General features: G+C 40.9%; 1 protein-coding gene and 1 long non-coding RNA gene across 6 annotated transcripts in view; one reads left to right on the forward strand and one right to left on the reverse strand.

The window, feature by feature from the left end:
• Positions 1 to 27,004, reverse strand: part of LOC119559813 — a 162,310-nt gene that overhangs the window by 93,954 nt on the left and 41,352 nt on the right. For all 5 annotated transcript variants that reach the window (XM_037872902.1, XM_037872901.1, XM_037872900.1 and 2 more), the window contains exon 4: positions 24,045 to 24,858. In XM_037872902.1, coding sequence (XP_037728830.1) covers positions 24,045 to 24,404 — 360 coding nt within the window. In that variant the 5' untranslated portion in view covers positions 24,405 to 24,858. The remainder of the gene's footprint in view (positions 1 to 24,044; positions 24,859 to 27,004) is intronic.
• LOC119559816 lies at positions 4,746 to 6,119 on the forward strand. The gene is made up of 2 exons (XR_005220966.1): positions 4,746 to 5,022; positions 5,785 to 6,119. It is a non-coding gene; the product is annotated as an uncharacterized LOC119559816 (long non-coding RNA).

Below are 27,004 nucleotides of genomic sequence, written 5' to 3' on the forward strand. Positions count from 1 at the left end.
CGCATAAATGTCACGTTGCTGCGATTATAAAAATAACTCGAAACTCCAAACTCCAAACTCCGGAGGAGGAGTAGTGGTGGTGGTCCTGGGGAACTTCGGTTTGCTCTGCCCGTTGGCAGTCATAAATTAATGAATTTTTATTTGCTTATGCAATGGGGAAAATTGCAGCCGCGCCCCCTCCTTGCCCCACATCTATCTACTAGCTATAGCTATCTGTAGTAATGAAAGCATATCCTGCTTAAAAAAAAAAAATAAGGAAAATAAGTAGAGAGCCAGACGGGACAGACCAGGTGGAAAAATTCAATTTCCAGGCAGCAGCATACGCCGAGCTGAGGTTGAAGCTGGAAAACAAGTTGCATCCGCAATTAAGTCATCAAGTTGCAATTATTGCCATAAAAACGAACAAAACGCAGGCAGCGCTGCAAAAAATGTGGCCACGCATGAACGTGAGATGCTGCCGGGCGGCTGAGCCTCAGCTCACAGCTTTGGATTGGGATTGCAAAAAAAAAAGGAGGAAAATAAATAAAAAGAGTTAAGAGGAAGCTGTCGAATCGGAAACACCCTATAGCATCCCAGAGATAGATGTGTATAAAAAATATACACTAACCCAGAACTTTTCAAATAAGTTCCTTACTTAAGTCTTCCAGAGGTAAAATCTATTAAAGTACTCATAGTGTTTTTCCGTATCTCTTTTTTCAGTTACGTATTTGATATTTTGTAAACATTATAACATTAAAATATAATCCTGCACTTTACGATATTCGAATTAGACATTTTTAAATGTGTGACAAAAAGTACAGAAAATGTCTATCTCAGAGGAACAATTTATTTTCATATACAAACAAGTTAGCTTATTTTAATTTTTAAAAATTAGACGCTAACTTCAAAGCATTAGTGAATTTTTATTTGAGTGTATGACAAATTACATCATTTTAAATAACCTACAAAACCATTAACCTATTACTATTACGATTACATTTGTAATGAGTTAGCTAGCGAATTATAAGAAAATTCACAAAATATACTCAATTTTTGCTTTGTAAATATATCAGTCATGGTTTTTTTTAGTATCACTCTTTCAGCATACTCTATAAAACCGTAAATCCAGCGTATCTGAACGCACAGTGAGCCCAACAGATGTGGGGTGTTGCCGGCTCAGCGGGACAGCAGATGGGGGCAGCAGCATCATCGTCATCAGAGAGCGATTCCAGCTCCGAGTCCGACTGATACCGATACTAAAACTGAGGCTTGAGCAAACAAAGCAACTGCAACATCGGCAGGCGAGAGATACATATTGCCCGATACAGATATACAGATACAGATACACGCGCGGCGGCAGATAAATTATTTTTCTTCGGTTTTTTTACTTCTTTTGTGTTTTTGTTTTGCTTTTCTTTTTTCACTTCGTTTTTTTTTTCTGTTCAGTTGGCCAAGACGAAGACGTCCAGCAACTGGTTGCTCTTTGGCTTAATTAAAAGCTGCAGCAAAGCCCGGGATAGTTCCACGGATTCGGATTCGGACTGGAATTGAATCGCATCGAATCGAATTGGATCGGATTGGACGGGATGCGTTGCAATGTGATGCGGTGGTGTGTTGTTGCCTTTTATTTGCTTTTCATGCTGCGGTCGCTGAAATGACACTACAATGTCTTCGAAATGAAAATAAATACGCTCGAGTCGGGACCTGAGTGAAGACCGCGACAACATGAGGCAGCAACATTGGCAACAACACAGTCCGCAGGTCCACACCGTCGACAGACAGTCCGACCTGGCTACATGTTACACATTAAACCGCATCGGTCTTGATCCCCTGGTCTCCCTGATTTAAGGTAGATCTATACAGTTGAGGTCGGCATTTTAATTACCCTTCTTGGATATGTTTCAAACATTTATATGTGTTTTAAATATATTAAAATTAGAAAAATAGGTATTAAATTAAGAAAATTATTGCCATATTTCGAGTATTAAACAAATAGGTTATGATAAATACACCAATAGTAAAAAAAACAAGGAAGAACGCTATAGTCGAGTACCTCGACTATCAGATACCCGTTACTCAGCTAAAGGGACCAAAGGGAAATGGAGATATGCAAGCAGCAAAGCGAGATTTAAATGCGCCACCTACCGGCGGAAGACAGATTTAAGCATTGTGGGCGTTAGGGTAGGCGTGGCAAATTTTTTTTTGGATCAATCGATAGGCATTGACGAGACCAATACATTTCAGTTAAAATTTTTAATCTAGCATAAAAATTGTGGGCGCCACAGGCTTGGACGGTTTGTGGGCGTTAGAGTGGGCGTGGCATATTCGCATAACAAACTTGCGCTGCGTACAAGGCTACGGAATCTAAATCTGAAATCCCAATACTCTATCTTTGATAGTTTCCGAGATATCCGCGTTCATATTTACGATTTTTTGAAGTTTGTAGGCGGTTTGTGGGCGTTAAAGTGGGCGTGGCAAACTTTTTTTTGAGTCAATCGATAGGTATTGATGAGAACAATTCATTTCAGTTTAAATTTTTACTCTAGCATCAAAACTGTAGAAGCCACAGTTTTGGGCGGTTTGTGGGCGTTAGAGTGGGCGTGGCACTCTACTGAAACAAACTTGCGCTGCGTAAGAAGCTCAGGAATCTGCTCGCCAAATCTCAATAGCCTAGCTCTCATAATTTCCAAGATCTCAGCGTTCATCCGGACAGACGGACAGACGGACAGACGGACAGACGGACAGACGGACAGACGGACATGGCTAGATCGACTCGGCTAGTGATCCTGATCAAGAATATATATACTTTATGGGGTCGGAAACGCTTCCTTCTGCCTGTTACATACTTTCCGACGAATCTAGTATACCCTTTTACTCTACGAGTAACGGGTATAATAAACACCATATAGTTAAAATACGTTTTACATTTTTTTAAATAATGTAGAACGTATTTAAATTAAAATAATGTTAAACGTATTTTAACTATATGGTGTTATGTTTAACTATTAAAACATTGGTGTATTTATCATTGTTATGTATAACTATTTGTTTATATACACATTTTAATTTCATGAATACTCAAACATATTTTGTAATTTGATAAGAATTAATCTAATTATAGGATAGTCACCTTAAGTATTATTATTTTGACCGCTGCTGTGTTGATATATCCTCTTTTTTGTTCTGTTTGCCTTTGAGATTTTGCAGCCAAGCGCAACGCTCCAGACGACTCGAATCGGCTGACAATGACTTTGGCCTTTTTTGCCGGGTTTTTATTGCGGCCGCCTCGCTGTGTTTTATAAATCTCATTTTCAAGAGGATTTGTGTGCCTGTCAAAATGTTGATGTTTCACAAAACACTCGCCCTCTCGAAGCTGCAGACTCGTAGCTGCTCTGCTCGATTTCAATCATGATCGATTTCATTTTCAGCTTGGGATTGTTTTATTTCCCTTTTTTCTTCTGTCTTTTTATATTTTCTTTTTCTGCCTCTGCGTTTTGATCGCCGCCGTCTGGGAATTATACGATTTCGCTGCATTGAATTACCCCGTCAATGTCGACAGTCTTTGCCCAACTGACTCTGACTTTTGCGGTCTTTAGCTCTTGGCGCTGCGGCCAAATTACAACAATTTGTTTGCCTTATAAAGTTAAGCCCAGAACAAAAGCAGCCCAACACACAATCATCATTATCGAAATGTCATAAAACCAAATGAGCGGGCATTATTCAATTTTAAACAACGAAGCGGGCATCATCATCCTCGTTCTCATCCTCGGCCTCAAAACTCATCCTCGTTTTTATCCCAACGGAAGCAAAAGCGGCAGCAGCTGCCAAACAACTTAATACAGACAAAAGCCCTGGGAAGAGCTGGCATCCCGGATGGATGGAATGGATGCCGAATTCCTGGCCAGCCGAAATAAATGTTTCAACTGCCACGAATGCCCTTTCTGCCTCCGAGGAAATGCTCGTGCAAGTAAGAAAATAAAATAATAAAAACCAAGCAAAATAAGAATACAAACAAACAGCCAAAAATTAAGCATAATTACTGACAGCAATCGAGGCGGCCCCACACACAGGCGGCGGCCAAATCCAAGGGCTACGTGAAGGCAGCCCAGGGTCTTGGACTCAAACTGAAGGAGCACTGCCAGAAATAACTAGACCACTTTTAATGGTATATATCAGGAAATCAGAAATATTATATGCCTTCAATTTAGCGGAATATATAAACCAAACTTTAATAAATTACCAGACTTATAATAATTAATAACTCCACATGTACTGGCCAATTTAAATTAGTAATGGAATGTATAGACCAATCTTTAAGTAAACCTTACATACATTTTTATAAACCAAGGAAAACCTCTAAATTAAACATAAACTTAAACCTATTATTTTAATTCTATTATAATAACAATCTAAATTTTTAAGAATTAAAAACATATAATTTACTTTCTCCAGTAGAACCCATTGGTATTATTTTAAAACATTAAATAGAGGTATGTTCTTTCTGAGTATATAGTTTTTTCAGTGTTGGGCTGGGCCAAAACGTTTTCATTAAAATTGCTGCCTTGGCCAATCTGCGGGCCACGCACAACAAGAGCAGCAGGGGAAAAAAAACTGAAATAAAAAAGGAAAAATACACCGAGCTTGCTCCGTAAAATTGCAATTTGGCCGGCGAACGAAACGGAGTGAGACAATTATAAGCATGACAAATGAATTTCGCATTGGGGCCGGTGTTCCGAGAGCCGAGTGCCGAGTACCCATACCCAAGTTCCCAGGAAAACTGTCAGTGGAGGATCAGTGGCGTTGAGACAGATTCAAAAGATCGGGAGGATCGGTGGTTCGGATCGGGTCGCAGCTGTTGCCGCTGGGCACACACCTTCAACTCGTTGAGTTTTTGCATCTCGACTTGTTTCAGTTCGTTTCGTTTCGGTTCGTGCGTGTTGCGTTTTATATGAATAATTGCATCAAGATTTTTGCCAACTCTTTTGCGGTCGATTGCGGCAGCTGCCCCAACTGCACTGGACATCATTTCTGTGGCCGTTCAAGGTGAATTTCAGTTGTGTCGACCGCAGACAACGTGACAGGCCCTCGACCACCATGAATGCTGTGCGAACTGCTGTGGATGTACCTCCATCCATTCCATTTATATGCACAGCGAAGTCGCACCCATTTCAATTTAATTCACATTTTCAGCACATTAAAAATTATCCTTAAAGCGCTGCTGCAGAATATTCATATTTATGTTTGAGGAATTTTCGTGCTTATTTTCGCACACATGATGCCTCCGGATTCAAAAATTCTCCTTTCGCTTTTTTCCTGCCTGCCACTTTGCATTTGTCTGACGTGGCGTATACTTGATTTTTGTTTTTCCTTCTTTTGCATAACCATATCACTCCATTCTTTCTCTTTTTTTTTTTTGGCCACCCACCTCATCTTCACACATTTTGTGGGTTATCCTTTGGCATGTCGACGCTTTTTGCATCTTTCATGACGAAACCATTTCATGTTTTTGTTCCCATTTTACCATTTTTCTGGTAAGGGGAACACAGAATTTTACATATTTTTGGCATTGAAAGCGGTCCAAGAATTACAAACTGAGTGAGATGAAACAGATGGGTGTATGAAGAATAGGAATGGTTTTTTTTTTAAGGAATATTCTCCACTTCAAATCAAACTGGTAACATGTTTTAAGAAAGCCTTTTTAAAAAAAATCAACAAATATTTTCTATCCAATTTTAATATTTTCCTTTAAGCCAGTATGATGTTTTCTACATTTTAAAAATTTTATTATTCACGTTATCCTTTTAGAACCCCATGTCTTCCCACAAACACGCACATTTTTGGCAGCCACAAAATGTTGCAGCAAAACCAACAAACCAAAAAAAAACCTAGAGAGGGCACAAACGGGACATGAAATTGTTTTGCACATAACAGCAAGCAAACAAACATGAAAAGGGATATGGATGCGGATAAACGAATATGATTGCCGGGGCATGTGAAAAAAGCATAACTGAAATATTCTCGCCGCTTAAAACAAACAGGCGTAAAAAAATGAAACAGCCAAAGGAGCACGAACCAAGCATTTTTTTTCGGCTGTCGCTCCTTGAAAATAAAATGTTTTTTATATTTTGATAAAACCAAAATGTTATTTGTCTCGTTAATGTAATGAAAACGACTTGCTAAAAGGATTAAATTTGCATTGCATTTATGGGAAAAGTGTATGTACATATATCGGAGGGATTTTAATAAACGGGGGAGATTACTTTTAAAGCAATGTGTGTGTTTTTTTTTGCCATAAACTAAGGGGATTTTTTATATCAGTAAATAAAATCTATGTGTACTGCATGTAACACAATTATAAAATTTTTCAAGCTACAAATATATTTTTTTTTGGCTGGGAAGGAAGGACTGATTTTAATATTTCCTGTAACGTTTTTATTCTTCTCTTCACCTCCTAATTAATCCTAGGAGTATCTTTATGTGGGCCATGAAAAATGTAGTGAAAACGGCATGATATCATTTACCATTTCAGTCGTTTCTGGGATATGCCTAGAGATAGGGCCTTGAAAGGTGGGGACTCCCCGCTGAATATTTTATGCGTACTGCACGTGTTTGTGTTTTAATTAACAAAGGCAAGTAGCGGGCAATAATAAAAGGGCCATATTAAATTGGGTGCGTGTGTGCCCCAATGGGTGATGTGTGATGGGTGATGGGTGTGTGTAAACGCTGTTAAAAGTTGCTCCATTAACCGAACTCCGGTGTGCAGCAGCGACTTCTGTTTTCTGTTCTGCGGACTGATGGTTGATTTGCTGCCTTCACCTTGGCGCTCGTAAAAGTGTAACAAAATGCTTACCAATTAAGTAAACAAAGCAGAAATAAGAAACCAGTATGCTGGATTAATTGCATGGGATTATTTAAGTGCGTTTTTATGCATTACCATTAAGTGCTACATAGAGAGCAGGAATAGTAGCAGCCACCAGGAATTTCTTTATTTTCCAGCAGATTTGTGGGGGAATATTTAGGGGGTTAGTGCCTTAGTGGGTCATAAATCAAATGCCGTAGGTGTTGACGATGCAGACAAGTTAACAGGCTCGCGCACCAGGCCTTTTTCCCAGCTGCGTGTGTTTGGATATTAAAATTTTCAGCAAAGCATTGCCTAGTTTTCGGGTGAAGCCATTAAGGCTCATTAGCGCAAACACTGAGCATTTTACATATATATAGTTGTTTCGTTTTTGTCAAGTCCCCACAAAACTTGATGAATGGTGGGCCATTCATCTTGGGTTCTTGGAATTGTAAGCAGGGCAATTAATGCTGCCGTCGATCAATAAAATTAATTATTAGTTAAGCCAGAGCCTAGATTACTGATATAATTATCATATTATAATGCCATAATGTGGAGGAGGAGTTGCTACAGAACTAAAATCATTTGTTATGCACTGGCACGTCCTCTATGTTTTCCCCGTTCCATTCCGAAATTAATTTCCCCTTTTAATTAGTAATTTAACCAAGCTGCCGAAGGATTATTAAGCCTGCGTTCAATTTTCGCATTTTTATTAATCAGCTTAAAAGTAGTTATATATGTTTATAGATAGATAAAAACTATTTTCGATTCGGTTGCTAATACTGCGTGCGTATTTAATGCAAATTTGTGGTTTCGTGCATGCTTAATTGCAAACCCATTGCCGGCCATTTATAATTGCCATGTAATAATTTTCGCTCAAAGAATAATGAAAAAATAAAATCTATAACAAAAACAATCGATAGTTAATTAGCCTTTATGCAAAAGCATGCCATTGTTGTCCCCTTTTATTGAAATTTTTTCCTTTTCAGGCTTCGCAGCATTTTAATTGCAATGGAAAATTTAGTTTTCCATATAGAATTTAATAAGCATTTAAATGCGTAATTATTATTTTCAGACAAAGTTAAGCTTAGCTAGCTGCTGCACCTGTCATTGTTTCTCATTAAGCTGATTGTTAATTCCAATTCGATATATGTCTGATATCCTTTGATTTGTTCCTTCTTTGAGTAGCTTTATTTGGCCATTGCCACTGGTATTATCTTTGCCTTCCTGCGCTCTGCGTTTCCCTTTTAGGTGGCAAAGTCAAACAGAATTTCAATTAAGTTAAATACTTCAACTAAAATTGAACTAAAATGCAATACAATAAAACTGCAGGGGCTTGGTGCTTTATCAAGCTCATTGCACTTGAAAATCGAAATCAATCAATAGCAATTGGTGAACAGTAAACAAACGATATAAAGGATAACAACAATCCAAAGGACCTCTACAACAGGAGAAGTATAAAAAACAAAACTCTTAGATAAATTATTATCCATGCAACTACCACAATATAAATTATATTTATTTATTTTTCATTTTATCTTTTATTTTACTGATCGCTCTAGAGAACTAACTACTGTACTTGTTAATCAACACACATTCACGCAGACAAAATCCCTTTCCCTTTTCATTAGTATTATTTTTTTCCCCTGGAGAGTCAAACATTTTAGCATCCGCTTCATTGGCGCTCATCATTTTATTTGTTTAGGCCATTGACGGTTTTATATCCGTATGTGTTGGGGATCGATATGGCATTTTATTTCTTCTATTTGCAGTTTTATTATACATTTTATTTTTATTCCACTTCCACTTTTTACATTTGGTGGCTGCCCACCACTCATAATGAAAATGGTTTTCACAAGTGGCCTTCACTCTGAAGTGCAGCAACGAAAAAAAGCAAGGAAAACCCACAGAAAATACATGAAAATCAAATAGAATTGAAATACAATTTTTTTTTTGCTCACAATATATTTGCACACATAATATGCGCCTTAACGCTCAAATACGCTCTCAATTGTCCAAATTTTTGCGAATCTCTGTTCAAAAAATAAAATAAAATAAAAATAAAATACTCAAGTGCAGTCTGTTGGGGGCGTGGCAGTTAAGTGGCTTCGCCAGTGCAAATAAAAATTGTTATACAATATAAATAGAAAGTTAAGATTGTTTTTTATTTTTTCGCATTGTTTGGCACTCGTATTTTGTTGTGCGGGAATTTTTTCAAGTTGTCTGCCGCCAGTTCGGAAATATTAATTTACCAAGATAGAGATGGGGGGTAGAATGTACATATATTTCCCTTTGTCTGCTGCTGCTGCTGGGTGGTTAGTTTACCTTTGAAACGCCGCTTTCTGTGTGGGAGTTTCTTTATGCGCCATAATTATGTCATTTAAATGCAACAAGCTCCATGCGAGGCATCCAGTCAGTCAGTCAGTCAGGCAGTCAGTCAGTCAAGCAGCCAGCCGTCTCCTCTGGGGCGGAACGATAATTCATAATTAAAAAAACATGCAACTTGCTCAACTGCCGTCGAAGGGTAACGGGTGGAGAAACCGAAAAGAATCACTGCAGCAGCACGCCTTGAGCCAGGCTCCAACTTTGGCTATAGATGATATGGCTCCAGTTCAGCTTCAAAGAAGAAGAATCAGAAGAAGAACCCACCCAGCCTCCTTTATTTTTTTTTTCATTCGAGGAGTAAGAGTATGGCGTGGCGCGCGACTGTTAATTAAATGAGCGAGCAGGCAAACGAGCAAACGACTGATGGACGTGAGCCAAGGATCCACAGATCCGTGGAGCCATGGAGCAATGGGTGCAGGGACAGGGCCAGAAAGCCGGGCCAGAATCACCAGATACCAAGGCGAGTGTGCGAGTGGGTGTGCGGCTAAATTGCTAAATGAGATTTGCCGAGGACACCCGCATGCCTCAAACATACACACACACTCCCGGGCGGGCAGACAGACAGTCACATGAGGCACAAAGGGTTAATAGTGCATAGTTGCAAGTTGTTTGGGTGTCATCGTCAGCGTCTAAGCCAACTTGGGCGCTGGGAGTTGCCTTCTAATTAAGGCCCAGAACAGGCAAGGCTGCACTTGAAAAAACAGGTATCATAAGAGGAAATCGAAGAATTACCATTTTTCATTATCACTTTAACATTGCTTTATGATAAATTAACCATCGGAATATTGAAATTAAATTTTGCATTGCTAACTCTTTTACATTTTATTCGTTCCCTCCTAAATATTTTGTACAGTGTAGCATTGCATGCCAAGTGTGAAACGCCTCCCCTTTCGACCCTTTCTCACTAGTCTGCGGCTTTTGCATTTTGTCGCTCATTAGTTTATTGCCGAAAAAAAGAAAGAAGGCACAGGCGCTGCACAGCACAGCAAAGCACAGCATTCAAGGCAACAAAAGCCTGACTTGGAAGTTGGAGTTCAACTACCCGGCGACTGGGGCAATGCGGGTTAATTGCCAGCCAAGGATGCCCCCTGTGGCTCCTGCCCCTCAGCTTGCCACCACACAGCTCCTGCCAATTAGCGGCATGCGGAAGTTGCCACTTCTCTGGCTGCATTTTAGCTGTGTGTATATACGTATATTGGGTGTGTATTCTCCGGCATTAAATCACTGGCAACTTTAAGACTTGTCAAATTACGCATACGACGCGCTGGCTCCCCCGAAGCCACGACCCCATCCATTTGCCAATCAAACACTGAGTTGTCAGCATAAATCTTGGACCCACTCCACCAGGAGCAGCAGCAGCAGCACCACCACCACCACCACCACCACCACCAACCAATACAATCACCACCACGGGTGTCTTTCTTGGCCGCGTTGACAGGCCTCGAACGAACATGGGGCGTTGATGCACATATGTCACATGATAACAACATGAGGTCCATCCAACAGCCAGGCAAAAGTAAATATAAATTTAAGCAAAAATCACCCAGGTCCATGTGTAGGCGGTGCGGAGAGAAATCTGCAGAGAAGCCATCCAGACAATGGACCAAAACCCAGACCCCAGACAGACCATGACTTGACTGAAAGGTGTTGCCAACTGAATTGAAGGCATGTCCATGTAATGCAAACCAAAATAAATAAGTAAAAAGCCACAGAAAGTACACGAAGGAAAAATAAGGGCTAGCCAATGTTACCAAACAAGGTAATGTTCACAATGTTAACAAGAAGTAGTGTGACCATGCATTGAAAAGAAATTTCAAAATTAGTGCCTTTTGTTTCATTTTATTTCAAATCTTTAATTTATTTCATCATTTATTTTTAAGCATCTGAACAACTAAGACCATATTTCTTTCAGTGTCCACAACACCCAATGCCAAAAAAAAACCAAAGCCGGCTCATAGTTTCTTGCCTGTTTTGGCATGTGTCAAGTCAAGTCTTCCAACAAGCTCATGTCCATCAATTCAAGGCGCTCCAGGCGCCGCTTGGATTTTTCCATCCACTATATTTCTTCTCTACTCCACCCGATTTTGCTGCAATTAATTTTTAATTAAAGACAGCCTCGATATGGGTCAAGAGGTGCTGGGGCACCGAAAAAAAAACCAAAACCAAAATCAAGAAGAGGAAAAATGAAAACTAAAGTGTAGAAAAAACAGAAACTGTTACATGTGGGGAGCTTGGCACGATTAGCTGCAGCCTAGATCTCTTGCAGCAACACAGGCACTTCATTAAATATTTAAATGAGCATCCTGTTTTCTCTTTTTTTCTGGTTTCTTCTCCACTTCTCTCTGGTGTTTTTCTGTACTTTTTTGAGTTTTGCAACAAGCAGCAACAGCAGCACCTACACACAAAGGGAGGACGACTGCCTCTGCATATGCAGATTCATAAGCAGTTAATTAAGGCCGAGCGGCAGAGAAGCGGCAGCCGAAACTGGGTCTGGAGTTTGGGGCAGGGCAGTGTTGCTGCTGCTGCGGTGTGGCAACACATCTGCAACTACAATCAACAAGCGAACAGAACAGCAGAGCAACACAAAAAGTGAAAACCATATAAAAATGGCTTTTGCCCCGAGCTGGGGCCGTAAGTTTGGGGCACAAGGCTTCCTCCTCCTTTTTGCCGGTGGCTGTTGGCCACCGCTGCCTGCGGCTCAGACAGTCGTGCCACATATTTTACACATTTCATTTTCACTGCTGCACGAATTTATTTGGCAATAAGAGCAAGCCGACAGACCAACAGACAGATCAGAGCAGAGTCAAGAAATTGCACGAGGCCCTATGAATACATTCGCACCACTCGCATTCACTGTGGGAAAAAGGGTTCTCTAGATCATAATTAAAGGGAAAAACCAAAGGGAGACAAAAAAGATTAGTTATGGATTTTATGATGATTTTGCAAACAAATTATTACAAAAGACTGGTTTTAAAAATATATTTAATTTTATAGAACTACCTTGTTTTTCATTATTAGCTATAGATCCAGTACTAAATGACTTCAAAAATAACTCGTTTTAAAATCCTTTATTTTTAGTTGCATGGTCACACTGATTCCCTACTGATTCTAAAAATGATCTTTTTTTAAAGCCTTTTAACAACGTGTCGTCACAAAATTTAAAATCCCCATTTGATGTAATCCTTTTGCTCACTGTATGTTTACAACTGTGCGAGAGCTTGGGTAATTTTCATATGTACAAGTGAAATATTATTTATAAAATTCCTCGCCCTGTTGGGTGGGCGTAACTGCGGCACTGCGCTACGCCGTAAATTATGTCATTTTAGACAAGTGCGCCACGAATTCGTTTTAGCATATGGATATGGATGCCTCCCGCCCCCTCATACAGCCATTGAGATTTTCGCTTTATGGAATTGGGTTGAGTCCCGTCTCAGTCCGTTTGGAGTTTTATGGATGGTAGTCAGGATGGGGTGGAATCCAGGGAAAAAAGGGACCGAGGCAAAAATTATTATGCATTTTGTCTTGCCTCTGGAAACGGGGATTGAAGTGCTCGACTCGTGATGGCAGGGCATGCGAAATTAGTTGGCGCTGAGTGGAGTGTTTGGGAATGTGCGACGACGACGCAGTGGGAATGGATCTGGGAACTGGAGCTGCAGTCAGGGGGTGGGCTATATGAAAATTGATATGAATTGGGCCTGAGCAGTTCAGACAGCTGTGAAGTGACAACACTTTTGATAGACCATGACAGATGGAACTGAATATATTCATGAATCCGCCTGAAAATGTTTGCTTAATTGCCACGATGAACTTAACTCGGTCATGGGATATTAAACGATCTAAAATGAGAAACATTTGAAAATGCTAGGAATTTTCAAACCATTTAAACAGAAATAAATTGCTTGGCAAGTGGATGCATCATAGAAAATTAAAGAATTTCAAGAAGTGGGTTGAGTAATAGAAATACTAGAACGATTCTCTGCACATTAACAACTTTAACTCATAACTGATGTCCCACCAGTTATCTTAAACTCTTCAATGATTATAGTCTTATCCATGAGATGTTTGCAAAACTCTGTTTATTTTCCATTATTCTGATAAATTCCTACATTTTGTGGTAGCACCTTCCGATGAATCCCATTCTCGCACATTGCATACCAATTCAATTTCCGTATCTTATCGGCATGACCATTCGCAACCTAAGCGATCCGACTCCATCTCAATTTTCGCTTAAACAATCCGACATATATACCCCATTTAAAGGCAGCTAAGACCCACAACCACTTCTCACACCTCATGGTCATGGCCTCCGAGGCAGTGTCCCTCTGCCCGTTTAGAATTTCATCTGCAACTGCAACAACACTCGTCTGCTTACTAATGTCAACCAATTCATTTCATTGAGTGCAATGCGTTGGCACCAAGGAACACGAACTGGGAACCGGAGTCTGGAGACTGCAAAGGAAGCGTCCGTGTCCGAGTCGGTTTCAGGCATTTAAGGCGCATGTTCTTCATTGGCTTAGCCTCAGGGTCAAGTTCAACGACAACCGAGTTGCAAATGGAAAAAATAAGACCCTCTAAATGCAGATGCAGAGAGAAAAAAAAAATTTTATATTGTAAACATAATTTTTTTTAAATGTATGTTTATAAAATAATTTGTAATTATTTTTTTCTATTAATAAGAAAGCTTACTTCTTCGTAAAAAAAATTGATTCGTAGTGTTTCATTTTTTCGTTAATATTTAGTTTTGGAAGAAATGTTAAAATCCCTTATTTTTAGTTGCATGGTCACACTCTCACTATTTTATCTCAATATTAAGTAATATTTTATAAACAATTCATATTTGTAATCAATCTTTTTTAAATATCTATTTGATTCTCAAATTAAATAAAATTTTCCCTCACTGTATCTTTTGCTACGGCAGTCGTAAAGCGTAGCCAAAGCGTTTGCATATCGCATATCTAAATGAGGTGATGATGCTGCACATATCAGCAGAGATACAACGCAACAACATAAACATTGCCATGGCAATGGACCAGAACCGAAGCCGGGTCTCCGATGAGCTCAGATGAGAGACCTGGCCGAAAAGGAGGCTCAAATGTCCACTTGAGTGGGAAGCTTGAACATGAAATGTTTGCGCAGCAACAGCAAAGGCAAAAGCAACAAGAACAACAAATACCGCCGGCAACTCTGGGCAGTGCCAATTATGAAAACTGATATGCTTGCGAAAACCCGTTGATGAGCGAGCTTCATCCTGAGCTTCAAAGCGAAGCGAATCGAATCGAATCGCCAGACTGCGAGTCAGGGACGAAAGACGACAGGAGATAAGACTCCCGGCTGGCGCTCGAAATTCGGCTGGTTATTGGACACTCCGCAGATGCCACGCGTCGCACAATCAACTTAAATTAATTAAGCAGCCAGCAGGCAGCCGGACGGGCTAATGAAAATGTAATATTATCGAGCAAATCAAGGGGGCTGGCCAGGGATTGGATTTAGGCAGCTGCCGCTGGAGGAGCAAAAGGATTATGTCTGGTCAGTAATTAGTGCTTAGGGAATGGCGACTAGGGAAATACGAGACAGCCTTATAAGTATTAGGAATTTAACAGAAAATGTTTAAAGTATCTACCAATGTATTTAACTAAGATCTAATTTCCCAAAATCCCATTTTCCATGGTGCATGGTCACACTACATTCCTATAACAAAACATCTGATCAATGTTCGCCCTTCGATCACTGGAAAAGTAATTAAGCCAAAGTTAAATGCAAATAAATAAATGAGAGCTCATTGTTGCTGCAGTTGCTGTTGCAGTTGCAGTTGCGTCTGCCAAACATAATTCACTTGAAGCAACATGCAGGGAAAATGCCAAAATGTCGTCGGTGCTCCCTCCTCCTTCGCCAAGTGGAAATTTATGACCCCCAGGCGAAGTCGTTGACTGACCAAAAAAAGCCAAAGAAAGAAGGAGAAAAAGGGGAGCAGCCACCGCAACAACTGCAACGGATGCAACTGCATGGTGCAACAATGTCAACCGAAGGCGGGGTCCGCAAGGGGTTAAGTGTCCCTCCAATGGCGGCAATTTATGTGCAGAAATATTGTTGAAATTGTTTGAGTTTAACAACTAAATTTCCTCCTTTGTGTGGGTGCTCCAAATTGGTTTTTGCGTGCTAGCCTTTTCCGAGGTGATAAAATGGTGCAGGTGGCCGCCAAATGGAAATGTATTTAGTGAGGTGTGGCTATGGCTGGTTTGTGTTTCAGAGCCCAGGGATTAGCCGCCAACCGATTCGGGGGAATTGCAAATTTATGGCCCCGGCGTGTCATGTGAAAGAAGCTGACGGCTTAACCCATGCTGGTGGACCGTGACAACCCCCAACCTATTAAGTCTAGCTAGCCCCCAATGATCATCGCCATCATCATCATTATGCAAATCCTTATGAGGCTGCACAAAATGTTCAACATTTATATCAAATGTCAGACGACCCCAAATTGCCAAATGAATCATAAGTAACGAATCGGAGTGAGAGTGGACCACCATAAAACAGGATATATATTTATGAAGTAACCCATGAAATACTCTTCCACTGAGAAAAAAAGTACAAGCATATTATTCCATATCTCAGAAAAAATGTGTATACATGAACCAAATTTTAAAAAGAGTTTCTAAATAAAATTCTGTTTATTTAAGCCAAGAGAACGATTTTAAAAAATGTTATTCCTCAAATATCTAATTTAAAAATCATGCATTTCTAATTGTAAGGTCACACTGCTCCATTTTGGTATTCTGATACCGGGATTTTGAGTAATTTTCGCAATATTTTTCACTGTGTAGGGGACTGGGAAGGGAAAAAGCTACGCCTACGAGAAGAGACAGAGGGCAATGTCTGCACATGCAAAAATAAACGTGAAGCACCCACTCCCACACACTGAAAAACACACACCCAGTGTCCACGACTTGGAGCTCAAAGCTCAGCAGAAAACTGCAGGCGGCTGACCAACATAAATGGCGCAAAGTTGAAATGTTGACAGGGCCACATTCGTTATGACGTCGCACAGAGAAAGAGACCGAAACAGAGAGAGAGAGTGGGAAAGAGAGATGGGGAGGGAGAAAGACAGACAGAAGTAAGTAAATCAAGTTGTAGGTAAGTGAGATTTATGCTTATGTCGTTTAGTGTAAGCCAAACAACATCTCGCAACGTGAACGACCGTATCCCCATCCTTAACCCCAGAGAAAACCTTTTTCCATCACCCGCCTCACCAACATCCAAACATCCATCTCGGCATGGGGAGAATTATGACAACATGGCCAAGGCAAAAATCAAAAACTCAAACCGAAGCGACCCAAAAATCCATGAGTTGAAGAGCCAAACAGAGGATGAGATTTCTCCACTCCTATGTAACCCCTGAAATTCCCCCATCTCCTTGTAGCCTCGAGCTGCGTTTGCACCAAATTCTGTGACTATTTGCACAACATTTGCAACCAGGTTTTTTGGGGGAAGAAGCCTAGGTAGTTGCTGGGTATCTACCATCATCTAGCTGCAACACTTTTCAATTCACTGAAATTTGCATTCGTACCCTAGGTTTTTGGGTATAATGGAATACTCAACAAGAAGTTTATAAGAAACTATTCATTTAAAGAAAGATTATTACAACAACCAAGTATTATTTAATTATTCGATACCTTACCAAATATAAAATTTCTGAAATACCTTTTTTTTGTTTGCATGGTCACACTGGCACGTTCACTGGGAAATGATAGCTTTGAAAACAGTGGGTATTTTGCAGTCGCTATGAAAGTGACCATAATTTCATCATAGTATTTTTTTTGGTAACTCGTTTCTAATCGGTGCAGCTGCTTGTTAATTACGGCAAACACAAACTGCAATCCAAGGCAGCATCTGCAACCACCACATCCTCTGGACCTCCGCTGCACTTGTGCAATGTTTGATTTATGCATGTAGCCTGGAACTGCTCTAATTAGCTCCAGCTTCAAAAACAGGCCCAAAAACTAGAGCAGGGGATAAAGATGGAGAAATGGAGGAATAGAAAGGAACGAGGACGAATCCCTTTGAATGCAGCTCCTTGCCTTGCCAGGCAGTAAATGTGTCAGGCAAACAACTTTCACTTGCTGGTTAATCATTCAGCGGTTGAAGTCAAGAGCAGTGGAATCTGCCCATAGAACCGCCCACTATAAATCTAGGCTGCTCACTGGCCGAACGCCCAATTAAAAGCGAAAACGTTCAAAGGCTGGAATAAAAACGACAACAAAAAAACAAAAAACGAGGAATACAAGCAAAGGACCGAGGAGAAGCCAACTACTAAGTTGATGACATTAATTGACATTTAGCAGCGACGGGCATATCAATGAACTGGACAGCACAATCACCCCAATCCCAATCCCGAACCCAAAGGAGATGGAGACGGAGCAATGAAGTCGGTACTCTGTGCTCTGTGCTCCTAGGCCGCCTTTCACTCCACGCAATTGTACAATTGGCTAATGTCACAAAAATCTACAGGCAGTTGTCAACGGCGCTTTGGACGTGGGACTCCCATCATTAGCGTGGCACAATTGTGAAATGTGTAATTGCTGCTACAACAGCAGCAACATCGGCAATAGCGTAGCAATAGCAACATCAGCAGCAGCAGCAACTATGAGACATACAGACGACACGTTGACAGCGAGTTATGTCAACTCGAATGCGATTTGTTTAGCTATCGCATTTCCCCCCATTTTTTCAGCTCTGCCGGATCTGTTGCTGCCAATGAGTATATTTCCTCTGGAAAAACATAAATTAAAGCCTAACAAGTGAGAATGATGGTGGGGTGTAAAGAGTAATGTCGCAGTTTAAGATACTTAATACAGGGGGTAATAGCTAAAATAAAGAAGAAATAATGTATATTTGGGTGATTGCTATGGTCACACCTAAATCTGAAGTGTTACCAAAGCTGAATTTGAAGACAAGGGAGGACGATAAGGAAAGTACTTCTTCAAATCCAAAAAAAATCGTTCGTTTTTAATAAGACCGTTCATGCAATGGTTTGACTTAAGTCTGAAGTGTAACCAATGCGTTATTTGAGGAGTTTGCACTTTTAAAAATACATACTATAAGCAGATAAAATATGAAATTGAGACATTTATTCATATTTTTTAAATTAAATTGTACTCCCTTTATAAAGTTAAGTACCTTCAAGGCAAGGGTATAAAAAAACGTCTACAAGCCTTTGCAACAAATTGAATAAAGGACACGATGAGTCCGCCATGTCCCCTCATCTTCCCAAGCTGTCTCTTTCCCTACCTTCCGCTGTCTCTTACTGTTTTCTGTAATTGGTTATATGAAACGCACAAGTGGCCCTGGCGTAGGCTGCACTGGCCAACTGTCCAACTGGCCAGGCCAAGTACCCGTCCAAGTCCAAGTCCTCCAGTCCTCGCTGGCGGTGGATGTTGGATGCCTGGGCTCTTGGTCCCGGCCACCGTGGTCCACTGGGGGAAGCCGGTCGCGAAGTGCGCGACAAGATTTATAAGCGCCTGTCAACGAGCTAGCAAAAGAGAGAGAGAAACGGAGAAAGAGAAACCGCCGTGGTCACTTTTTGATTTATAAGCAAAATGTTTGCCGCGTTGCTCAAGTATTTATGAAACATTTCAAGCCAGCGGACACGGCGGCTCCTACTCTTTTTCCAGCCAAGTTGACACTGCAGTTGTTTGGGGCCTGGGAGCAAAAGGCAGCGGCAGCGGCAGCAGTAAGTAGCCGCAGTAATTGCGGCGGCATGTGAAATATGAGATAAACTCCAAGTAAGGCCAAGTCCATGGATCCACAGCTCCATAGCTCTAGCTTCGAAGCATGTGGCAAGTTGTTTAGAACTAACCAAACCGAGGAAACAGCAACCGCCACGACAGGCAGGCGACAGGCGACGACAGCATTTTGGTGCCACTTTGCGGCGAATGCGAAATAACTTCGCACAATTGAGCATGCCGACAACGGGCAGCCAGGAAAGTTGAAGGAACAAAAAATAAGAAAAATAAAGAGTAGTGGCCACAACTCCCAACTTGGGCATTCTATTAAATTAATCGTCAATTATCAACGGAGCTGCAAATTATCTAGGCCTATGGGGAGCAAACAGCTGAAAGCAGGATGCAACAATGCACCTCGAAAATGTTGTGGAAAAGGCCATTACAAGTGGTAAACTAAATTATGTGTGGAAATAGCACTGCAGTATTTGTAACCATACAAATAAAAATAAATAATACCCAATACCCTTCAGCTAAATTAAACTTCAAATCAAAATACATAGTGTTTCCTCTATTAAAATACTCTTCTGGACTGAAAGGGGCAGAGTCTTTAGCAACCTCTTCGAGCTATCAAATTAATTTTACAAAAAATCCATCAATTTACAAAAAATTTAAACGGTAACCATCAGTATAATTAGCCTTCATATAAAATTATATAAAATGTTTACCCTCGTTTACTGCCCGCTGTACTAAAAGGGCCAACTCTTTATCAACCCCTTCCGGCTAACAAATCAATTAAACTTGTGCACTCGGGTCTAATGAAGCCACCGAAAAACTATTGCCAAATTTTTAGAGGACCAAGGATCCGCCCCCCGGAAAGTGAAGCAAAAGCGAGCTTTACATGCAATTGGGCTTGAGCAAACGTCGGAACGAAACGTAACGGCCAACTTGTTCGCGTTCGCTTGTTCAATGTGTTTAATTAAATAGCAAGCGTAATTAAATTGCAATTAAATTAATTAAAAAGCACGCAGCCGCAGCACGTTAGCAAACGGTTCGGTTGCCCACTCCTCTTCCTGTTGCTCCTGAAATTCAGTTTCTGTTCCTGTGCTCCTGTGTTCCGAAGAGGATATTTTTTGAAGAGGGTTTTTCCCGCTTGCCATTCAGTTTAGGGTCCAAAACGGATGGCAGGCGGTGTGAAAGGAAAACAAAACAAAAAATACAATGTTGCCCTGGACATGGTTTCCCTTTTGGCCCAACCCCAACTTCCCAACTCCCCACCATTTTCACCAATTTCCTCATTTTCCCTTTGCTGCCGCGCACAATTAGACTTTAATTTTTTATGAGCAATGAATGGTTTCGCAGTTTTACTTTTTGGTGTTAAATGCTTGATTAAGTTGAATGGTGAAAGCTATGCAAATTTTCCCCCTTTTCCAGCTCGAGTTGGAAAATTGGCTGCTTTGATGTTGCTGCTTCGTGGGGGGGGTTGGTAAACTCCATAACAATTCCCTCTTTTTGTCTTAATTAGTGCAATGACAAAAGTTTAATTCTAGCCCCTGGAAAATGCAGGCCCAAGATGTATGCAGATATGGAAGAAAATGCGGGCAAATGAAAGAAAATCACTCAAGCTGTTAAAGATTTTACCAAAATTAATTGGCCAAAGAGTTTTCGGATGGGATGGGTAATGGAGATTTACAAGAAATCTGTCAAAGTTTGTGGGGGTCGTAACTCTTGGTTAAGTCAACAATAAACTAAACTTGCTTTTTGTATATAAAGTCAGGGGTTGAATTCAAAAGTAGCTTCAAGATTTTTAGCATGAGTTTAAATATTTTTATAGTATTAAACATTTTCTTGAAAATTAGTTACGGATATAACCAATGGTATTTAATTTATGGCATTTCTTGGAGATATGAAACCAAAACCATAATTCCCACAAACATGATTTATATTTGCCCATTAATTTCAATTCAGGGGCAGCACATAATCGAAAGTAAATGAGCAGCAAGACCAGACCAGACCATACCGACTGACCAATTTCCTACAAAAGTTCCGCCATAATGGGCGAGTTAAATCAACAATAATAAAGCCACACAGCACGTAGGCAAATTGAACAAATTGAATTGCGGCAATTACTTGCCACGCTACGCAAAATCCAAGAAAAGCCAGGGAAAGGGGCAAAAGACAATCCAAACTCAAGACTCAAGTTCATAAAAATGAAATCATGCCACAGCTCAGACAGAAGATCAAAGAGGACAAATCAATAAAGGCCCCAGTGCAGAAATAACTTAAAGTCAGCCAAGTCAGTCGGTCGTCGGTCGTCGGTCAGGAAGAATAAAACACAGAGGGAATAATATACAGGAGACGACCCCAAAACCCAACCAACTTGACCTGGTCAAGGCTAAAGGCACATAAAATAAAATTATACAACGGCGAGGAGGGAAAACTAAAGCAAACTGTCTTTTGATCTATGGTGGCTTTAGATGATGATGATGATGATGATGTTGGATGATGAGGATGGCTGGATGGTCAGATGGTTGAATGGCTGGCTCATCCGACAATGTGGAGCAACCTCAACGACCAGTATCCCCAAGTAAATTGGCATAAGAAATCAGAAATCACAGAAGGCTGCTCCTCGGACTTTGAGATAAATGGTCATGGCTTCTTCGGCCAAGAGCACCGAATGCAATATTAAGTAAATATACAAAACGTTGTCGGCACGGCGCACAAAACTAATGATGTCGATGAAGCTGGGGGAAAATATCTGGCGATGCCTCTCCTGCTGCTGCTGCTGCTGCCAGGGAATCCAACAACCAACTTCAGCTTGTGTTCAGCCTGATAATGATGCGGCAGACAGGCCAAGATACAAACAGACAGGAGAGACTCGAAGTGGAAGACGTCGGCTGGACACTGGCGATATACACACGCCAGGTAATAAATTTCATTTCTCAGCTGATATGGGCAATTAAGGAACAATTTTGCAGCTGAATGAGTAATAAATAAAAATTGTATGCCAGCGATATATACGCAGATACAAAACTGCAAGACGTCGACGGTTGTCGGTTGTCGGTCGTCAGGCCCCAAAGATAGTTTTCGGGATAAAAATACTCGCGAAGGAGGTGGACTGGCTGACTGGCTGACTGCCCGACCAAATGAATGAATGAATGAATGAGTGAGGGACTGAAACTGAAACTGAGACTCCTCTGCATGCCTGCCCTTTTGATGAAAACAACTCAATGACGTGATTTGTGCCGCCAACGTTGCGGGCATTCCATCCTCAATACCCCAACCTTTTGCAAAATCCTGCCTCATATAAATAAATCACATTTCACTGAACTGATGTGCAAAATTCTTCGTCTTCGTCTCTGCTGAAAAGGGTTCTCGTCTCCTAAGATTTCTTCTTTTTGTGGGGCCATAACTTAAAGCTGCGAAATATTTTTGCATAATAAATCAAACTTCCGCCGGGGCTGCCGCTTTATCTTTAGCCTTTTTCCCATAGCTTCAAAGAAGTCCATCAAATGTTGCCATTTATCCGGCAACTTGTCTGCTCTTTGGCATTATTTTAATTACACTCAAGCCGGGGCTCCCAAATGCAAAAGGGCTCCCAAATGCAAAAGGCTCGCAGCAATAAAACCAGAACCCAGAACCTGAAGCCAGAAGGCTAAAGGTATTTTTTAAATGCTCCCTTGCACTGGGAAAAATCAAGGAGACTTTCAGATAATAATAATTATTTATTACAATTATTTGAAAAACATTAAATATTTTTGTGTGTCATTTTATAATTGTATACCCTTTTATATTACTCAATATATGTTCAATATTTTCTTACTATATTTAGTTTACAGTGCACCTTTTGGATTTGCTGGTCAGAAAATGAAACATTTTCGGGGCCATCGGTGCCTTTTTGGTAACACATGATATGTCGCCTACCTGGGAGATGCTTTGGCCAGGAGTTGGAGTTGCAGTTTCTGGGATTCGGGGATTGCAGGAGATCCAGGGGACCTGGATGAGGGGCACAAAGAGTGAAGCACTCGCTGAGTGGAGAACAATGGAGACCGGCATGGAGCAACATGACACTCGAGCCTCGAATCTCGAGTCCGAGGATAAGGGGTTATACAATATACTCGCAGCACTGCGAAGCCAAAGCTAAAAGCTTCCCCCATTCTCATACAAAAGGCGTCCACTGGTCAGCAGAGAGTTGGTGTTGAGCACTTGGATCTGGATGAGAGGAGACCGGAGACCTTAGTCCGAAGACCGAAGGTGGAGTTGCCTGCTTTGCCTCTGTTTAAATGTTCTCCATTTTACTGTCAAGTGCGGACCGGACCGTACCGGGTTGACATTTGCCAACGATGCAACTGCCCCTGGGATCCCCATACCGATTCCCATTCCCGTTCCCATTCCCTGGTAGCAGTAGTATTCCTTTGCCCTCCTCCATTATTTGATTCTGCTTCGCATGTCGAGAATTTTAATTTAAGTATGTAAACTGACATTGAATAGTTTTTCGCCAGGGAGCACAGCCAGCTAGCGCTCGCTTTCCTTTTGTTGTGGGCGGTAAATGGAACCACTGGGTTCAACCGGAACCCAACCCACAAATATTCCATAGTTTAGGGGACCGGGCGAGTGCAATTTCAGTTTTGTTTGCAATTGGATTTCGTAATAGAAAGCTCGGGACAAAGTTTTGCTAGCAGCGGGTGTGTGCGGGGCGTTATTTCAACATGCTGGATTGAAAGTTTTATGACAGGCAGGGGCGGTTACTTTTTAATAGATATTTAAACCCTCGCCTCGGATTCTGTATCAGCCAGAGGAGTCAAATTTGGCATATTAATGATGCGGGGCACGAGTGGGATAAAGGGGGGATAAAGAATTTTAGGGTCTTAAATTGCATTAATAACGTGTACGAGTAACTTCCGGGGCTCTGCCGCCACTCTTTCGGCGCACATATTTAAAAACCTTTAATGAATTCTGTGAAAATTTCTAAACGAGGATGATAAAAAATGTATACCAATGGTTATATCACGGGATTATCTTTTGGGTCTAGGGATTTTTCCTGCCTGAGCTCTGCCGACACTCTTTCAACACACATTTTTTTTTTTTTAGCTTAGATTAGATTTGGAAAAAATTTCAAAAACACTTACCGGTGTTGAGTATGGATGCGCCGTGAGTCGGACTCCGTCCGTTTCCAGCTGCTCCCGCAGGACAAGCTCCAGTTCATTGCTGGGCGGTGTTTCGCAGAGGATCTCCATACTGCCCGATAGCGAATTGGGATCGTTGAGCATAAAGTAGACGGATGCAGCGCCCTTTTCCCTCAGCGATCGTATGCTCTTGAGCAGCTTGTGTCGATGGGCAGGATTCTCGACGCCAATGGCGTCCAGATCGGGATCACCGACCTGTTTGCATATCTCTAGGTCGTCGTAGCCATTGTCCAGGAAGCTCTCGGCATATTGGGCCAGGCCCAAAGCTCTTAGCCACTCGCAGACAATATTGCTGACGGCCATGATGATGATGATGATGATGAGGTGAGAGTGTGTATGGCTTCTGGGTGATTCCTGGTTAGTATCTGGGGTGGTTCCTTTACGTAAGGAGCTGTGCTGCTTTCGTGTGCCCTGCGCCAATTACTGTTACAAAATGACGTCTATTAGTTTCGCTGTATTGGTGTGTGTGTGTGAGTGCGCGTCACGTGCTCCGGGGGGCGTTCAGTGCCACGCCTCCTGCTTGCATGCAATTTCCGTTGCCACTTTAAGCTATTGTATTGTTTTAAATCGTCCTCCCTGGAGCATTTTCTCTAATTTTTTCTTTGTTTCCCCCGCCCCCAGACAGTCGTAAAAGTTCAACGCGTACACTCATAAAAATTTATATCGCACTTTGAGCATTTTTAGCATAATCCCAGAAGGCACCAGCGCTGGTTTATCCTCACATTTTGTTTGGCGCCGCCGCTACTCCGCATGGCTCCTGCAAAAATGGATAAAGGAAAAAAAAATGGTGGAATTTTAGTAGTCAGCGCGAAATGCGTTTATTTTCAATAATTTAGAGAGAGCGGCCGGAAAATTGCATAAATTTGAAATGGCTGGCCGCATATGGTGAGCCCGCATATGTCTATGCAAAATAGATGATATAACCTAACCGAAGCCCACCCCTCCACCGCCACCGCCCGGAAAATCTGGTTTTCCCACCATAATATATCTCGCACAAATCAATAGAGCCCGCGGCTATTGCCACAATTGATGTTGATGACGTTGCACAGCCGAGATTCAAATCAGACTCGGAGAATGCTAGAAAATTAATTAAATCCAATAGTAGCAGCAGCAGCTGCGGTTTGTTCAACTGCACGCCCTCACTTCATTTCACCACCCCCATTTGGAAATTCCCACAATCTTTTGGCTGGGAACTTCTTATCTAGGTAAAGGGCTTATAATGCGTGCATTCCTGCTCATGCTCACATATCACTCCATCATACCATATATATATATACATATATTCGAAAGGAAACCCCTACCCAAAACTTGCTTCCGCTTTGGAGAATCCATGAGGCGTTAAACGCAAACTAAAAGCTTATACTCACACACACAGGCGATACTTTTCTGGAAAGGCGTGTGCCGCGCTTTTGGCCCCCTCGCTCATTGATAAATGATTGATTATCAATCCATTCATGGGCTGTGTGAGTGGGTGTGTTGTGGGCGCCCTGCGGTTTCCCCTGGCTTAGCACTAAAGTTTAGTGTTTGCTTTTAGTTTATCTTTAATGGATTATTTTAGTGGTAGCTTGGCTCGTCAGCGAGCAGTCGCAAGTAAAAAAGGAACGTATAGTAAGATGTCCAGCTAGAGAACTAGAGATTCCCATTAAACAAAGACTATCAATTCCAAAAGAAGATGTACAAATTAGGAACGCATTTGAAGATACAATGAATTAGTATCACAATAAAAAATTTAAATAGTACCTCAGTAAATTTCTCATATTAAAATTTAATAAAATTCCAAGCTATGTATTAATCCTTAAAATATAACCCTTTATACATCTCAAAATATCTGAAACCCAATATACCCTATCCCATTTTTAGTTACCAGGTATAATCGTTCCCATAATCCAGAGAACTAGAGATTACCATTGTTTAAGGACTATCAATTCCAAAATGAAGTTGTAAAAATTAGGAACGCATTTAAAGATACAATGAATTGGTACCACAATAAAAAATTAAAATAGTACATCTGTAAATTTCTCATATTAAAATTTAATAAAATTCCAAGCTATAAATTAATCCTTAAAATATAACCCTTTATACATCTCAAAATATCGGAAATCCAATATACCCTATCCCGCTTTTAGTTACCCGGTATAATCGTTCCCATAATCCAGAAGGCCTCGCCCAATCTCACCACCCCCACACCTTTCGAGTTAAGGACAAACATATCATATAATTTATGTTCCACTCCCCAGAATCGGAATCAGAACCACCCACCCACCTCTTTTCCCCGTGACTAAGCTGATTTCTTGTTTTTTCAGTCGCTCTTCCCTAGTTTTTCTTTGCTTTTGTGGCTGCGTTGCTGTCGCCTTACTTGTTTTGGTTTTTGCTGTTGTTGCCTGGAGTGGCAGCTGCTTTGTTTCCATTTTCATTTTCATTGGCATTGAATAGATCAATCATGGACGGGTTCGATGGTATTCGGTTCGCCGTACAAATACTTCAATGATGACCAATTATTCACCAATAAAACTGTCGACCAAATGTCATGAATTGAACTTTTACTTGCTGCGCTAAGCGGAAATCAATCGCAAATTGCTGGGAAAGTGATTTTGAAGAGTCTATGGAATCAATTACGAGTTTGAGTATTTTTTTTTTTTTTATTTATTTCAATGATTTAATGGAAAATGTGTTGCTAAAGTGTGCGCACGTTCGATGGCAGATTGATTGGGAAATTCATTTAGAATTATTGGCAATGACATGTTAAGGGTTTTTATGGCTTTAATTGATTGTTAATTATTCCTTTGAGTTTGGTAAAGTGAATGCAAAAGTTGTTTTATTAATTTTCTTTTCTTTTAGGCTTACAATTAAGCCTATTTTCATATAATTTATATTTTTAGCCTTTTGTTAAGTAACTCCCATAG

Source organism: Drosophila subpulchrella, unplaced genomic scaffold (assembly GCF_014743375.2).
Source record: "Drosophila subpulchrella strain 33 F10 #4 breed RU33 unplaced genomic scaffold, RU_Dsub_v1.1 Primary Assembly Seq354, whole genome shotgun sequence".
Classification (NCBI taxonomy): domain Eukaryota; kingdom Metazoa; phylum Arthropoda; class Insecta; order Diptera; family Drosophilidae; genus Drosophila; species Drosophila subpulchrella.